Genomic DNA, 18,037 nt, shown 5'->3' with positions numbered 1-18,037 from the left:
CAAAGCACTTTTCTGTTTTCCGTGTCGGGGATCTCTTTCTCTCTCGCTGTCTTTCGATCTTTCTGTCGGTCTCTCCCTTCATTTGTCTGTAACACACCTCTTTCGCAGGCTGCTCACATATGTATAAAACAACATGCACTGTGGCTTAAAGGCAAATGCACATGCAGTTTGTGCACACGCAAACACGCAAGCACACAGCGTTCTGTATGCAAATATGAAACCACTGATGTCTGCAGAGTCTCACACGACATTTAGACAAATATATTTTCCTGTAGGTCAGCGCACATAAAGAGATACACACATAATAAATGCACAAAAGCGACAGCAATTGAATTCAGTAACAGTTATCAATGCACTAAATGCACTAAATGCACAATAAACACATTATGAATCTGTGGTCTTTCCATCAGCTGTTTTGAAATTGCCTCATTCATCAGGCTGATCATCCCAAGGAAATGTCATTATTTATTCTACAAACATGTTTACTCGCTGTTTATTGTATAATCTCAAAACATTTTCCACTCAGAGCAAGTGAATTTGTATTTGTATCCCTTTTGCCTTTGTAATTTCAGATATCTAATTTGCATTTGAATACATGGATGGAAACAGTCTCAGCAGATGTGTGTCCTCGTGTGTCTTTCCTTCTTTTTCTTTCTCACTTCTTTTGATTCTTCTACTTTAATACCTGTCAACCCCCCCACCCCCCCCACCCCCCTTTGAGAAGTGCAACTTCTCAAATGTCGCTTGAGAAGGCAAATAACCAAGATGGGAAATGTGTGGAAATGCAGAAGTCATTAAAAAGCCAATTACCCACAGGTTCAGTGCTACAGGAAGGAAATCAGGGAATAGTGGAGAGCAATCGTAAACCCAGTGATATATGGAAACCAAATAGCTGTGTGTGTGTGTGTGTGTGTGTGTGTGTGTGTGTGTGTGTATGTTCTGTCTACGCTGTGTGTGTGCTGGATTTTGCACCTTTGTCTCTGTTGTGCGTCAATTTGTGAGTGTGTATGTGTCATTTGTGTGTGCACGTCTGCTAATGTGCAGGCCACTTTTTGTGTCCATACATTTTGCATTTCCGCTTGTGAGTGCACTGTGTGTGTGTGTGTGTGTGTGTGTGTGTGTGGCTTCACTTTCGGTCAGACCTTCGGTTTGGCAGTTTGAGGGTTCAGACGTGGTTTTAAGGTTGGGGTTGGGGTTAGGCATTTAGTTGTGATGGTTAAGGTTAGGGTCAGCGGCTACTGAATGCATTATGTCAATGAGGGTCCTCACAAGTATAGAAGTACAAGGCTGTGTGTGTGTCTGTGTTTTTGTGTGTTTGTAAATCAATGTCCCAATGAGAAATGTTTAATTCCTTGTGTCATAAATCTGCGTTGCAGGAACAATATTAAACTTTATTACCATTTTTCACGTTCACTTTACACTGCCCGAGAGTCATCCATCACTTAGTAAACACACACTCACACACACTCTCACACACACATTACACATGCAACGTAAGCCAGTATGTGTAAGGTCAAACACACCTGGCTCACACACACACACACACACACACACACACACACACACACACCATTATCCACTGGTAATTATATCTGGACTCCAGAGATGCAGGGAAAGACCACATCATTTTACTCATCACACACACACACACATACACACACACACGCTACACCGAGCAATGCATCAGCCCCGCGGGGTCGTCTTCATTAAAGGGAAATACCACTGAACTTCAGCTGTTTTATGAAACTTTTATGAAAAGGCCAGTTTGAGTTTTGACTGCATGATGAATGTAAATCTGCTGCTGATTCAGGCTTTAAAGGGACTCTGCTGTTTAGCCTCGCTGGAGCGCAGTATGACTTTCAGCTCTCACTGCTGTTGTTTTCACGTCTGTGTTTTTTGCTTCTTGCTCATCGTATTGACGCACACGCTCTTTCTCTTCAGCTTCGACGTGACACTGACTTCTCCGTCAGGTCACGTAGTTTTCACAGGTTCATCGTTCCGGTCATCATCGCACTCAGTTATGATAACGTTGTTCTCACTGAAGTAAACGCTGAGATCTGGGCAACCTCCCGATGCCGAAGTCCGACCGTGCGAGAAACGTGAGCAATAAGAACTTGACAGGTTGTAAACAAGCCGAGAGCGTCGCCAGTAGAACAGGGAGGTTGCTCTGCAGAATGTGATGGATGTGCAACTGACAGAGAGACATTATCCAGGCAGCATCTTGGCCAAATGGCTGGTTATTGATGAAAATAATACTAAAACAAAACAATACTAAATTATAAAGAAGAAATACAAGTGGTTTCCCAACAATAGTGAACAAGTGCTCCACAAAGAACCACTTGAGACCACAAAAGTGTTGAAACAGTGAAAAAGAAAGCGTGAAAAAAACGTAAAGTTGCGTCTTTTTGTTACCATCGACTTTTTGTCCACACACCATATTTTCATTTTGTCGTCCGGTACCTGATATCCAGTCTGAGACTGAGTCTGAACATCTTCATCCGGATACGACCCCAAAAACTAATATATACTCTTATATAATATTCACTTCACAAACCTGACGAACCGCTCAACCAACTGACATCTGAGCACTTTAACCTGTAATGTTTGAAAAGAATGAAATCAGAAAATGCACTTCACTAACTAGCTGCATCTGTAGTGGCTTAATTATGTCGTAGTGATGTGACAGTGTGTGTGTGTGTGTGTGTGTGTGTGTGTGTGTGTGGATAGATGTGCTGATTGCAGTTCTCAACAGACTCCAGAGGGAGAAAAAATACAATAGATGGTTCCCTTTTCTTTCACCTCTTGTTCACTTTCTTCTTCACTCTTTTATAGCTTTCGTCCTTTATCTGCTCTTTAATAATATTTTTTCTTCCTTTTCTTTTCTCAATCTAACAGTCTCTTCTAGCACACACACACACACACACATAGACACACACAAGTTGCCTGATGAGACAGCCGGGGACGGAGCAAAACAGAGGACGACCTCCCATCCATTGTCTCAAGTGTCAGCGGTCACATGCTCTGTCTTCGATCTCCTATAGGTCAACCCACCCGTGACCTGCACAGCAAGGACTTTTGGGATTTAGCGTTCCCGTGGGTCGAGTCTAGCGCCGGAATTTACTGTATGGGTTCACGTGTCTGGTTGTGTGCGTGACTTATAGGCTCACTATTGATCACCCATCTGTGAGGAAAGAGAGGTTTTCCCTAAAGGCCTGATCGATAATGCCGATCTCCCTGTCTTAGCCACCTTATTAGGAAAGGATTATAGCAGCTTCACGATGGCCTGCAGGCGCCTGTGTGTGTGTGTGTGTGTGAGACACCTCATCCATTCCTTCCTTATTTAACAGCAGCAACTTAATGAATGGCCTCCACAGTTGGTGGTCTATTTTCTTGGTAGGGGTGAGGCGTGGGGGTCTACCTGCAAGGGCACAGACATTTTTCTAACTAGTCGTCCAACATAAATGATAAAATAGGTTGTTTGTTATTGCCTTCCAAAATGGCTCATGAAAGTTTTCTGTCAATGTTAGACTGACATATGAATCCAGCGCAGTGATGGTTTCAGAAGGCAATAAAGACCAATTATGTCAGTTACAGTTGTGTCAGCATGCATTTTGCTAGCACACTATGTGCATGATGAACAGGCCCTTAATTGAGAAGTAAAGTCTTGCTGATTGTTAAGTAGTCTATTGACCAATCCACTTCAGTATGCTGACGAGGGGAACTGTCGGGTCTCTGTAATAACATTATAAAGAGTCGGTCTAGACCTGCTCTATTTCTAAAGTGTCATGAGTTGACTTTTGTGAGTTTGTGTAAAAGTGCTGAAATGCTTCAGATGGAGCATCTAGCCAACAACATGTTCCTGTTTCTGATCCAGATAGTTTCACTTCAGGGTCCCTTTACTCATTCATAAGAAACCTCTGTGGTTACAACATATCTCCTCCTCAGCATCTTTACACCCACCCGTGAGCCTAATTAACATTTGGATATATTGGCCAATAGAGTTCGGTTTAGCTCAGACGCTTGTTTTCTGCAACATCGAGCTTCCTGTTCACCTCAGGGAGCTTCCCGGTGACATGTGAGCAACTCCACTGCGTCATGCAGCTACTTACCCCTCCCCACATTCTTGATGTGCCCACCTGGACCTTTTGAGGAGGTTTTACCTGTCCTCTCTGGGAGCTGGGTTGGAAACCACTGAAGATGTGAGCCTGTAAAGCCCACATTGTTCGTAATGTTGGGATGTACAAATGAACTTGATATCACTTAATACGAGACAGTAAAACAAGTCAAGTGCTTTGAAGGAGAATGTTTGCAGGGTGCAAAAACAACAGAACAAGATCAATATGAGCACTTTATGAGTACATTTCCGACTTCTACACATAAGATGAGACCGATAATATACTTAATATGATATTATTTTTTCCATACAATTGACATATTTGTAGTGAAGGGCTCTTGAAGAATGAAGTAAGCCTTTACAGATACTTACAGTTACAGCGCCTGAAAATTCACTTCCATTGTTTAAGTTCTGGTCAATATTCAGTCACACTGGAATAACAAGCCTTTTACAGACACAGAGAACAAGAGTCGGTGTATAAGAAAAGCTGACAGAACAATAAGATGAAAAAAAAAAAACAGCCACCGGAGCTGCGTGATAGACGTTTCCAGGCCACATGTGGACACACGGTGTCTCGCTACGCCATCAAATCACATCGCTATCGCTGGATTTCAAAAACCCAGTCGAAATTACAAATGTAAACCAAGCTCTTAGATGCTGAAAGAGCTGCAAGAGATCCTCGCTCATAGCTCGGAGGACGTCTTAATCCAAAACACGACAGACACAAAACACCCGATAAGAAGAATGAAAGAGAGATTTAAGAGCTACACAGCCAAAAAAAACCAGCACGCTTTGAGCAGAGACCCCAGGGAGCCATTTGAGCACGTCGTACTCTGTGAACATCTTGCATCGACGTCGTGTTTCAACAGAAAATCTGGGGATGTAATTGATCTATTAAAGAACGATTTAGTCTGCAGTTCTTTCTGCTTTGTTGCACAAACTGCTTTCATGTCTGAGCCTCAAAACAGCATTGTTTTGTAAAAAGTTTGTCACGGAGCTTATGCAGATAGAAAGTTTTTTTTTTTTTTTTCTTCTTCATGGTGCTGACAATATTTTATTGAGATAACATGCAAATGATATTATATTTGTATGCATATACAGTACATACATAATTCTAACTGTGTTGTTTTATGGATGCTTTTATACAAACATCCTCAGACGAGCTGCCCTGCTGCCAATTGAACCTTCACCCTCTCAGTGTTAGTGCTTTGATCATCCCACGAGCTCCCCTTCTCTTTTTCAGGCAAAGTTGCCAACATTTGCCTCGTCATTGTGATTTCTCTCTTTTATTTGCCTCCTAAATTCCCTTTTACCACCAGGTATTGGCGAAGTGTCAAAATTTGGCTTTTGTGTTCTGTACAAATGAAGAGAGCCAGCCAACCGCAATGTAAACCAATGTAAAAGCATTATGGAAGCTATTTATGAGGTCTGTGAAGAGTCACAAAACTCCCCAGGCACTCACACACAAATGCTCACACACACACACACACACACACACACACACACACACAGACACACCACCTGCTCCATTTGCTGTAATAGGGGTAAATGAATTAGATTTTGATGCTTTAAAAGCTTTTTCTTTCGGCTCATATTGAAAGTAAATTTCACTCTAATGGTGAGGTGTCTGTGTTTACAAGCCACTGATGATGGAGAGAGACAGAAAGACTGAGGGAGAGAAAGTTAGAACAAGGAAGGAGAGAGGACAGCGGGGAGGAAGACGACTGACGGGGATGGAGGGGAGAGAAAGGAGGATGAGGTGGAGGAAGACATGTGGGGGATATAAAGACACAGTATGTAGCTGTAAAGACCACCGTTACCGCTATGTGTTGTTATCATCATTCGCTGTGTTTGCTGTCGACATCGCACTTAAACTCATAAAAGTATTTTTTATGGTATCAAGATAACTAAACAATCAGCTTTACAACCTGTGAAGAAACAAAGGTGGGACAGAACAAAGTGGTGAGGGATCAATGAAGCAGATTGTATCATTAACCGGGTTTCTAAAATATATATATATATATATATATATCTTTTTTTATATTAGATAAGATAAAAGGCAGAGACACATTTATACATCTGAAATACATCTGAAGGTAACAAGTAAGTGCACACAATGAGAGAAATAAAGACAAGTAGACAGACTAGATAGACTGATGGAAAGATAAACGAACGAGTGGTAGAAAAAAATTAGGGGATGAAGAGGACCGGTACAAACTGCCCTGGTTGGCGTGTGTGTGTGTGTGTGTGTGTGTGTGTGTGTGTGTGTGTGTGTGTGTGCTCATGCACCTACATACAGTGGTATATTCTGCAGCTTGGATTATATAGAATATACGCATATGTTCGTGTATGATGATGATGATGATAATGATGATGATGCAGGGCCATTATCCATTCAGGACACAGAACATATGGGTTCCAGCACTTGCATGTTTGTGTGTGTGTGTGAGTGTGTGTGTGTGTGTGTGTGTGTGTGTGTGTGACCTCAGGGGGAATTGGGTGTACTAAATGTGTGAAATGGGCCGAGGACCAATGGGATGTTTGTGTGTCTGACTCCAGTGATTCCCTTTGCCGTGACTTTCACGATGATGACGACGATGATGAAGATGAGTCATTTCACCCAACAACAGTGTATTTTGTCATCCAGCTCGAGTCACGTCTGCACCACAGCTGATGCTCCGGCGTCGCTTCTTTCCTCATTCCTTCCCTCCTGTCCTGTCTCCTACTCCTATTCCCTACTTCCTTTCCTCCCTCGCTGTCATCCTTCCTTCCATTACTCCCTGCTTCTCTTACTCCTCTTCCTAACTCAACACAAAAACATATTTATGAATAAAAAAAGAATAAAGAATAATAATATCATATAATCAGTGAAATATTAACATATTATTCTTATTTTTCATCTTCCTCCTCTTCCCCATTGTGGATTCCTCGTTCTGTCTCCGTCCCTCCTTTCTTGCATCCAAAATCCATAAAAAAATGGATGTTTGGTTGAGAAATGAAGATAGAGAGCAAGAGAGAGAGAAATACACTGGAACATACGAAGCAACCTGCTGCTACTAATGGAATAGAAATGACAGCTAGCACATCCCCAAACGATTTTAAATGGGAAGGTGGGATGATGTGTGTGTGTGTGTGTGTGATACCTTTTTGTCTTTAACCAGCGTCCCACGCTTTTCATAACCAGTTTCTGCTCCCGTAAAGGGACCCAGCAACTCCCCTGTCCTCCCACACACACACAAAATAGAAACTCAGACAGTGACGCAGAAACGCAGAAACTCAGAAACGCAGAAACACACATGCAGCTTGGTGCACAGTAAAGGTTCATTATTCCTTCATAGGATCACTGTAAACCTTCCTGTCTGTCTATATAACACAAACCAGCACAAATCAATTTAGATTCTTTACATCCACTTTCTAGATGCCACATCAACACTGTACGCAGTCGTGTCGAGTGAAATGTACATTTGAATATGTTCAACCAGCTCTTTTAAGTGTTCAAGTGCCACATTTAACACTTGACTTTAAGACATTTTTATACTGACTGTAAACAAATGAGACCGCAGAAGAGAAGACCTTCAGCCTCTGCTCTTCAGTTTACACTGTGAGCCAGTGGTTCAGCCTTGCTGGAAATCTGCTGTACTGCTTCAACACACAAACCAGAACGAGGCCGTTGTTCTTACAGAACCCTGGAACAAACATCTTTGACCAGTGATTACACTAGCAATTAAACGGGCTTTTGGGAAATGTGATTCTGAACCTGAGCATGGGCGTGTATTTTGTGTGTGTGTGTGTGTGTGTGTATTGTGTGTTCACTGGCCAGCCCGTATTACTATTGATCTGTGTGACACACCTTTTGCATTGATCTGAGAAAACCCCGCTGTTAACCAGGTTTTCTCATTTCTCTCGCCCTCTTTGGCAAAACATCTCAACTCTTAATAACTTCATTTGGAGTCAGAAGACGGACACGCGTACCACCGCGGAGACTGATGGGAATTAGCTTGTTTTCTTGGGTTAAAACACTTTCTGTTAGTATGTGTGTGAACTTTCCCAATGCAGCTCTCAGGTCAAATGACAATAGATTCAGCGCTGTGTGTAAGATCACTATTTTAACACTTCACTTCGGTGTATTTTGAACCTGCACACCGACTGAATACTATTCTAAACAGATTAACGCTACTGTACTGCAGCAGCTGGGGGTTCAATGCTTTGCTCAAAGGCACTTCAGTGGCTGAAAGACACAGTTTTCATTTCCTTTTCATGTAGACGGCTTTGGAAAATGAAAGCAAAATCTCAAACTCTCAACAGTGTTTGTGAAAACAGCTGGTCTCGCGTGGCAGTGTGTGCTGGAACGTTTGTTGCACTGAGTTGACCCAGTTATTTTGACGTGTGTGTGTGTGTGTGTGTCAGACAGAGAGAGAATGTGTGTGTGTGTGTTGACATGGAAGACAGATTCATCAGTTTTTCTCACGTTAACAGATTGCACCTCTCTGACCTCACAGCTGGGAAACAACGTGTGAAATGAGTGTTTCTTATTGTGTGTCTACGTGTGTTATTGTGTGTGAGACTGTGTGTGACTGAATGAAGGCGTGTCTGGCCGAGTGTGAGTGATGTTTCATCATATGGAAATGGTGGTCTTTGTGTCTTTTTTGTTTGTGCGTATGTGTGTGTGTGTGCGTTTTGCATGTACAGGTGCACCTGCTTGTTCTGTCAAATGCATGAATGTATGTGCATGCATGTTACCTCTGCTTCCCCCGTGGAGACTGTTGTCGTGGTGAACAGAGTCTCCGATTAACAAACATCACACTTATCGTCTGGGTGTCGAGTTGACTCAAGTCAACTTCACTTAAATAGAGATTTTTAAATGAAACAAATCCCTTTACAAAGAGCTTTGCAGAGCAAAGGACAGAAAAATAAAGCTTTATGAATTTGTGTGTGTGTGTGTGTGTGTGTGTGTGTGTGTGAGTGAGTGTACATGTAGGTGAATAAGAAATGTAATCAGGCCCGGTTCACTGTGGAAGGACCTGGTTACAGACCTGGGCTAGATTACTTTAACACACACACACACACACACACACACACACACACCTGTACACAAACACACTCACAGCCAGTATGCACACCTAAACCTTCATTTTACCTCAGTAATAAGACACACTCCTCCTCTGCCAGGCAACCCCCCCACAGTAATATAACTTCCACAGTATCAATACACACAGACACACATGTACAGTACATACACACTCTCAAACACACACACACACACACACACACACACACACAGTGCTGCTGCGGATTAGCTCCATTTAGCCGAAGTAGAAGTGACGGATGAAATCTCTTTCAGCCACCTGTACGTGTACACAGCATATACACACATGTGTGTGATACGCCCCCGTCTCGGGGGGGTACGTCCCCGGTCCCCAAACCAAAGTCTGAACTGTGAATTGCATCTGAATATATGTGTGTATATATATACGTATATATTTACCTTTATATTTTTACATGTTTGTTGTCTGTCAGATTATCTGTTAAAGCACCATCAGACGCAAATTCCTTGTAATGTATATACATATATATGTATATATATATATGTATATATATATATATATGTATACGTGGCAGCTCACCCCTACAACTGCTCTGCTATTTACAAAATGTACTTCCAGCTAACCAAGTAGGGCACTAGGCCTAACGCGATCTAACACACAAAGCAAAAGGGTTAGATGGTGGAGGACAGAACCGAAGTGCTGCTGTCAGACTGCTGGAAAACCTGCACATTTTAAAAGGCAGGATGTCATGAATGGACCAGTCAGCAGCAGACCCTCCCCAGGCCAAACCCACAAATCCATCCAGTCAGAAAGAGACAGAAAGACACACGCAGGTCGACACTCAGAGATCCTTACTAATAAAAAAAGAAACACTCAGCAGGACTAAGATGAAGAAGTTGTCTTTGCCTTATGTGTGAGTGTGTCTGTGTGAAATTGTTATTCTGGGGATAAGACCTGTTCTTTCCACAAAGTAAAACATTTATTTGGGGGTTCAGACTTGGTTTTTTGGTTGAATTCAGGGTCAGGTTAAGGTTACAATAAGCCTCTAGGAAATGAATGTATGTCAATACAATGTCCTCACAAGTACAGCAGTCCAACTGTGGGTGTTTCTGTGTGGAAGTTTGCTTCCTCTGGTCACTCCTTCCTCTTCAAAAGTCACTGCACTGCCCTTTAAACTCAAAATGCCATCACATCCAGGCAACAGTGTCTGACAATACGCATCAGTAGTTGAAAGAACAAATGTTAACAAATACATTTCGTTTCATTTCTTACTTGACTTCTTACGTGATTTCCTTTTTGTTATTATACAGAATCCACATAATATAAATCTGCACTGAAGTACTGTATTTAGGAAGAGTTTTGTTCCTAAATTATAAATCTTCTAAACATGCACTTTGGGAGAAAAGTATTAATAGCAAAAAAAGATATAAGCATAAGTATAAATATAAGGATTTTATTTTCTGAATCAGCACACAGGATTTGACATTGGCTACCGATGGAGTGTAACATAAAGAAAGGAGCAGGGTAGTTTCATCAGTTCATATGCATCCATAGTCCCAACACAATTAAAAAGAGGCAAAAGACATAAACGTTCCACATTAATTCAGTACGCATTCACACCCATGCAACAGAACGAACATGCACACACAGACGCTGTTAGGACCGCGTAGTCACACCTGCTTGATTCAGTATCTCTCCTCTCCCACTCTCTCGCCAAATAGTCTCCCAGTCACTTCTAACTCAGTCCGGCTGATGGCAGTCAGCCAAATGGAGCCGGCCGACCCATAAAAGCTCCATCCTGTGCCATAAAGCAGAAACTAAAACACACTTAAACCGCTAGTCGACAGAGAAAATGTGTTTTACGTCGTGGTTCAGAACCCTCAGGGCGTGGATACATTAAGACGCTGATATACGGCGGCAGTGAATTAAAAAGCCTGGGGTGTTTTCGCTTTCTTCGCCGCATCAAGCGTCATTCGAAAAGCCGCACAAACCTGGCCGACCATTTCTGCAGCACACGGGTGCTTTACAAAATTAGTCTAACAAACTCTGTTTGCAGCAGATCTCTGCCACAGTTGGAAGTTGAAAGAAACGTTTGTCAACCAGGAAGACGCTGATCTGTGATGCAAAAGAAATTATGGCATGAAAACTGGTCTTTTGATATCAATCTATCGCACAAGGTTGTTGTGTCCTTGTATAAAACAACAAACTGCACACACATCCTGTCATTTTGATTATTTTCATACTGGATGTCACTTAAAAATTTGCTTACTTAAACTTCAGTGTCAAATCGCTTTTTATTAAACAAATCAAACAATCATACAAATTGTATTCATAAAATATTGAATACACTCTACAAAAGATTGTTATGGCTACTTTTGCGAGTCCTGCCCTTGTGTATGACGACATCTTGGCCTACTGCACCTTAAAGCTCAAACAAACCATGCTTTCCTCGTCTGTGTGGTCTCAAGAGTACATATAATATAATATATAACATATGATAAGTCTTCACAAGGACATTCGCTTGAAACCCAAATATATGCGTACATATACATCTGTACATCAGTGGAATCCCAATCAAGTCAGAAGTCTAAACAGAACTGCATGAGTGTCCGAGCTCGCTGTCTGCTACAGAGTCTGCTTTGGACTCTATCACCCAACCAAGTAATACTGTGAGACTCTGTCTGTAACATTGCTGGAATGGCAGAAACAACGGAAACCAATAAAACCAGATGTACAACATGCTGGATTCATGCTGAATTCTTATAATTTCCTGGCGTGAATCATTGTAATATCTGTTATGATCTCATCTGAACTGTCTCTGGCCTTCTTCTTCCTGTTTTTGTGGGCGAAGGTTCGTTCATGGTGGTGAACGCGTCGGGTCGGGCGTCGGGACAGAAGGCTCACCTTTACATGCCCACCCTGAAGGAGAATGACACCCACTGCATCGACTTCCTGTACTCCCTGTCCAGCAGGGACGGAGCCAGCCCGGGCACGCTCAACGTCTACATCAAGGTGTGTGTGTGTGTGTGACAGACCTCATCTATTCCCTTTTAGTCGGGATAAAGTTAGCCCTAGTATACTGCATTTGACAGTATGAGTACTAGAGTACTAGAGTGAAGTGAGCCAACTTATAAATAGTGTTTATGTGCAGAAACCAGTGGACTCAAATACGTGTTAAGAATAAGAAGTATAATAACTAAACAGTAAACATGGGGACGGGGGTGTGCGTGTAAGTGTACATTGATAGATTCTCTGTGTTGTTGAGCAGAGGTACGTCTAGACCTGCGAGAGTGAAGGTTTTATATTATGGTCTGAAGGTAACAAGGGAGCTGTGGATGGTGTTTCTAGCAAGTAGAAACTGAGGGAATGTAAAGATGGATGAAAGGTATTAAAAGATAAGACATGAAATAAGGAGACTGACGAAGATCTGGAAGTGAGTGAGCAAAGGGATTAACAAATTACCGGATTTTAGAATCAATGCCTGAAGTAACTGAGTTATCAATTAACATAAATAAGGAAATAATGTCAGAAAATTAAGGAATTGAATAAGTGCACTTTACTTTAAACTGAGAACGACATCGCTGAGAAGGCTGTTAGCCTTTAGCAGCAGTGACGTGCATAGCAATATTTCTAATTTGTTTTAACAAGTGAGAAAGATTTCTTGGTCGTTTATGTGGTCTAAATGTTAAGAAACAGTAGCACCAGCAATGTCCCTAATTGGTGTAATTACTATCTCATTTATAACAGTAATTACACCTGATACAGTTATTGAATATTAGAAATGAGACCTTGATAGTTTTTCCATCAAACTCCCCAGTTTTACTTTCTGAAACTCCTCTGAATCTCTTTGTATTGTTTGGTGTCGCTTCTCACCGTCTGCCTGCAGGTGAACGGAGGCGCTCAGGGTAACCCAGTATGGAACGCCTCTGATACTGTTACTGAAGGCTGGGTGAAGGCTGAGCTGGCCATCTCCACTTTCTGGCCTAACTCCTATCAGGTAACACCCACACACACACACACACACACACACACAAGCTTTTTCTTTCTGTCTTTGCTGGCATGAACTTTCATTAGTAACATTACTGCAAAAGCTAATTGCTAACATGTGTAGACGATACATGATGAAAACAATAATAGTGATTAGGCTCCTCTTTGACCACCATGTCATCATCTAGCAAAAGAGATGAGACTCCTCTTTTAATGTGATCCAGATCTATATTTACCCTCCCTAACGTCATGTGTCAGGCACATGGGTCAATATTTGACATTTGAACTGTCCCGTCTGAGGCTGTTTCACTTTTTAATGATCACTCTGTGCCCCACATTACAAGAACTGCTTCACCTTTATGAGGGTTATTTATGACACCTGTGATTTTCCTGCCATGTCACGTTAAAATGTCTGCCATGAAAAAGGTCTATTTTTTTCTGAACAATCTGGCAAATCTCAGAGACTTTCCCCCAATACAATGGAGGTGCAAATTTCAACAGACCTTTCACATGAACTGGTTCTTCAGTAGAAAATATGCCCATTCAGAATTGTAGACAGTTAAATTTGTGGATTTTCTCAGCTCCATTTTATTGAGCACTGACTCTGGAAAGAGATTTTAAATGTTCATTAATCTACCAACCTAAAAAGCTTAGACTATAAAACCCAAACTACCTGGATGAATAGATACCACAAGAAAAAAACAGTAATTTTAGTCGTAATTTGGTTGAACTGACCCTTTAAATAGCCTGGGAGTAGAGAGGCCGCTGTGTGTTTGACGGCATGAGGAGACATTATTTGTGAGCCTCATTAATCTAAACTTCCCCATCTCTGTCTTAATCGCATTACAAGTCGTATTTTTATGGACATTTCAATTTGTAATAGCTGTGAAATTGTAGAGCAGAGTAAGTGTTGCCAGACTTGGAGAGGTCTGTGTGCGTCTTTTACTGTCTGGAAAGTTTATGGACCAATATTGGGGCTGAAATGTAGAAAAGAAAGCCTGATGTTCTGACGCTGTCCTGTGTGCAGAGAAAGCCTTTTAATCAATAAAACTATATATTTTTCTTTTTCATGAATAAGTGGCTTTGAGGCTTCTTGTTAATTTGGCACAAGAGTTGGTAACCCTGTGGAAGCTAGTGTACAGTTGGTTTGAAGTCATTTGAATTAGTATTAAGATAAATACTGATTAATACATCTTTAAAGGAATACACCAAGCCTCCATTTTTGTAACGAGAACATCGCTGACTATGATGCTACATGCTAACACTTTAGCATGCTCTATGTACTGTATGTCAGAGGTCGGTTGATGCTAGTGGCTCAGTATAGCCTAAGCTAAAGCATGACCATTGTGTGGAGCTGTGGATTGAATTTCAACACTTAACAGGTAGTAAAATGCCAAAAAAAAAAGTATTTCTCCGTTGGCGTATCTCTTTAATATTGTAACACAAAACAGTGGCTATTTAATGACTCTCAGTTTGTCTGTGTGTGGGCGTGTGTGTGTGTGGGCGTGTGTGTGTGTGTGTGTGTGTGTGTATGTGCAGAGACACATCCTGCTGTGTTATTTTATTGAGGTAACACAAAAGTGACTGTCTAATGACTGAGCTATGTTCAGGAAATGAAGGCACCCCTGTGTCGCACACACAGCTCTGAGGCACAAAAGTGCATTAAATGTGTGTGTGTGTGTGTGTGTGTGTGTGTTTCCCTCCCTAATGAGGAGTCAACTCCCATGGTGAGATGACACTTTCTTTTTCAAAAAGGACAAAGACATTGTCATATTAAAGTACAGGCCACAGCGAGGGCAAGAACAAACTTTTAGGGTAACCTATCATTCTCCTTTGAACAGGAAATATTTTTAAACGTCGCAGTGGGTTATAGTGTATACCACTTTAATGGAAGACATGCTTTTTGGGACGCATTTGCACTATAACTGAACAGTTTTACACTGTTTCCACGAATGACATAGATTTACATGATAAAACACAATATGTCTCTTGTGTTTTCATTGCACAGTTCTGGTCTGTGGCCACGTAAACAGTCTGACCTGCAAGATGGAGAAATCACTGCAGAAACTTTATATTCTTTCAATAAGGAAAACATGAAGGACAGTGAGACAGTGAGAACCAGCATAGAGACAGAAAGCTCACAGATTATCTTCTGCAATTTTAGACCCTGAACTTACACGTACATGCATCTTAGACCACTGAGCTACCATGATGTCTGCAGGGCGGCACATTTAATTTGTATTTAAGTGTTGAAAAGGATTGCAAGAAAATAGCAGTACATGGCCCCATTTTCAGTGTCATAGATATGAAAGATCTGTATTTTATTGTAAGTTTTACAATAATATACAGATAAATAAACTATGATTTATGCACTTCAAACCAGCAAGCTCTGTTTATAAAAAGTGTAACAGATTTATTAATATGATGGGAATGAAAAATCTGAACTTTGCACACAAAGACCTTCCATAACTCAGGTCAAAAAAAGAAAAAAAAAAACTTTTACCAGCGTCTTTGACTTCTAGTAAATTGGCATGCGTGTCAGAGAGGGGGGTTTATTTTTTGAAGGAATGGAAGAGAGTAAAATCTGCCCAGAAGTCTTTAGTATTCAGACTGAGTCCCAGCTTATACTGTTGAGGATCCTGACAAGTACAGCACAGAGGTGTGTGTGTGTGAGTGTCCCCAGTGTGTGTTTGTGTATGGGTATATGTGTGTGGGTTAGAAGTGCATGGCCCCTTGACAGCCCTGCTGACTGCCTGTCACCCTGAGAGTGTATGTCGAGCCCGGGGTGAGGGAAAATGTAAAAGCAGAAAAAAATAAGAGTGATGTGAAGGGAGAGAAATGGAGAAAGGCACAAAAGAGCAATTACAAGAAGACGAGAGTAAAAGATAAAGACAGACAAGATATAAAGAGATCGAGACAGAAAAGGAGAAAGATGGCTGAGAAGAAACATAAGGAAAGAAGAGTGGAAGGAGAGGGAAGAGCAGAGGGGAGGTCTGATTTGAAAAAAGAAAAGAGGGATGAAGAAGGAGGTTTGGGTGAGGAGGAGGAGGAACGGCATATGTGGTTGGCATAAGGATGGAGACAGGAGGATGAAGGGATGAAGTGAAGAGAGGAAGAGTTGCTGACTTTCAGTGGAAAATCCCCCTGGGGTTTCCATATGAGCTTCGCAGGGGCGTCAAGATGTTGCAGTTTGTGGAAGAAAGAAAGTTTTCATTGCTTTTAGAGAAAACTGTGGCTCGGCTTGATTCTTTCTTTCTTTCTTTCTTTCTTTCTTTCTTTCTTTCTTTCTTTCCCCTCTCAGGTAATTTTTGAAGCAGTTTCAGTTCAAGGCCATCCAGGTTTCATCGCCATCGACGACATACGAGTTCTGGCTCACCCCTGCCGTAAGTGACTCTGTGTATCAGTGTGTGTGTGTGTGTCTTGTAATGGTTGACCCTGCACAACTGTAGCCCCACTGAGCATCATCTGTTTTATAGCTATCTCCTCCACACACACACATACACACACACACACACGCAGGCTGTGTAAAGGACAGATTGTGAGGCTTGCAGACAGATTGCAGAGGGCCAGGAAGAAGGTCCAAACTCAGGGTCTTCATCACTCAAATCTGACAGAAACACTTTGCTTCACAAAACTCGGGACTGCTTACTGCAACGCTCTGTGGCCTACTTACCTCTCTCTGTCTACTTACAGTCTCTCTCACATTCTCGCTCTCTAATGTTATCTGCATTTTATTGGTGTGTTGCGTTCTTTACATCCAAGTATCAGTTTCAAATGCATTCAGTTTAATTCAACTTACTGACGTTATGCCTGAATGCAACAAACTGCAACTGTTAGATAATGAATCTTGTCACAAGTTAGAAAAGCTTTAGGTTTTTCTTTTTCCTGAATGGCTGGCACAGAACACACTCATCTGTGCCAATCACTAATCAGATTAGTCAAAGAGGGTGAGTCAAGGTAGCAAGAGGAGGTATTCACGACGGAAGAAAGAAACTTCAAGATAAAAAAAAATACACATAATAACACATAAAATTCAACCTTCATATCTAAGTCTCTGTCATTTGCAACAACCTGACCGTTAGCGTCGGGCTGAATCATCATTGTTAAACGATCAATGCATTCTCTGTTAGACTTATCTCCGTCTGCAGAGACAGTCAAAATGAAATTAACCAGTCGCTGGCTGGTCTCAATGCCGGGCCAAAGTCACCCAAAGTCTGGCAGTCTCATCTGCCTCGAAGCCATCCCATGAATTCCTCTGCTGAATTTGAACAGGACGACCATTGTCGTGGGTTTTCCTGCAAGTGTTGTTTCTTATTACCAGTGACATCTGCTATTATAATCCAGTGTGAATCTACCATGTCTTTAATAACAAGATGCCATCCTCCGGTGTCCTGCCAATTGCTTTAATATGTGATTATGGAGCTTTGGATGTTTCTCAAGTGCAGCCCAACATAAAAAAATAAAAAAAGTCTGTAGGTCTGGGGAACCAGGGATTTCTGAAAATGATCCTCTATTCCTTGTAAATGGTCCTCAACAAGCAACCTTGTTTGAGACTGTATGCATCGTATGATCCCAACATTGGGAGGGTGCAACAAAAACCCATTTTATCTCCTTCAGTTCTACAGAATATCTTAACAAGATGATCACACAGTGTGTGTTTAACAGTGTCTGTTTACTGTGTACGTTGCAGGTAAAGCGCCTCACTTCCTGCGTCTGCAGAATGTGGAGGTGAACGTGGGTCAGAACGCAACGTTTCAGTGTACTGCTGGAGGGAAATGGTCTCAGCATGATAAACTCTGGCTACAGGTTAGTGCCTTCTTATCGGTGAATATGTGCATGAATGATATCAGCAGGAAGTGTACATGCAGAACTTGTAGCGGGTCAGAATGCA

General features: G+C 41.7%; 1 protein-coding gene across 1 annotated transcript in view; it reads left to right on the top strand.

The window, feature by feature from the left end:
• ptprt (protein tyrosine phosphatase receptor type T) overlaps window positions 1-18,037 on the top strand; it is a 266,949-nt gene that overhangs the window by 54,810 nt on the left and 194,102 nt on the right. The window contains exons 3-6 of the mRNA XM_070902667.1: window positions 12,011-12,171; window positions 13,046-13,156; window positions 16,448-16,529; window positions 17,837-17,952. Coding sequence (XP_070758768.1) covers window positions 12,011-12,171; window positions 13,046-13,156; window positions 16,448-16,529; window positions 17,837-17,952 — 470 coding nt within the window. The remainder of the gene's footprint in view (window positions 1-12,010; window positions 12,172-13,045; window positions 13,157-16,447; window positions 16,530-17,836; window positions 17,953-18,037) is intronic.

This window comes from Enoplosus armatus, chromosome 3 (assembly GCF_043641665.1).
Source record: "Enoplosus armatus isolate fEnoArm2 chromosome 3, fEnoArm2.hap1, whole genome shotgun sequence".
Classification (NCBI taxonomy): Eukaryota; Metazoa; Chordata; class Actinopteri; order Centrarchiformes; family Enoplosidae; genus Enoplosus; species Enoplosus armatus.
The sequence above is the reverse complement of the archived record's forward strand: the minus strand, read 5'-3'. Positions and strand labels throughout refer to the sequence as shown.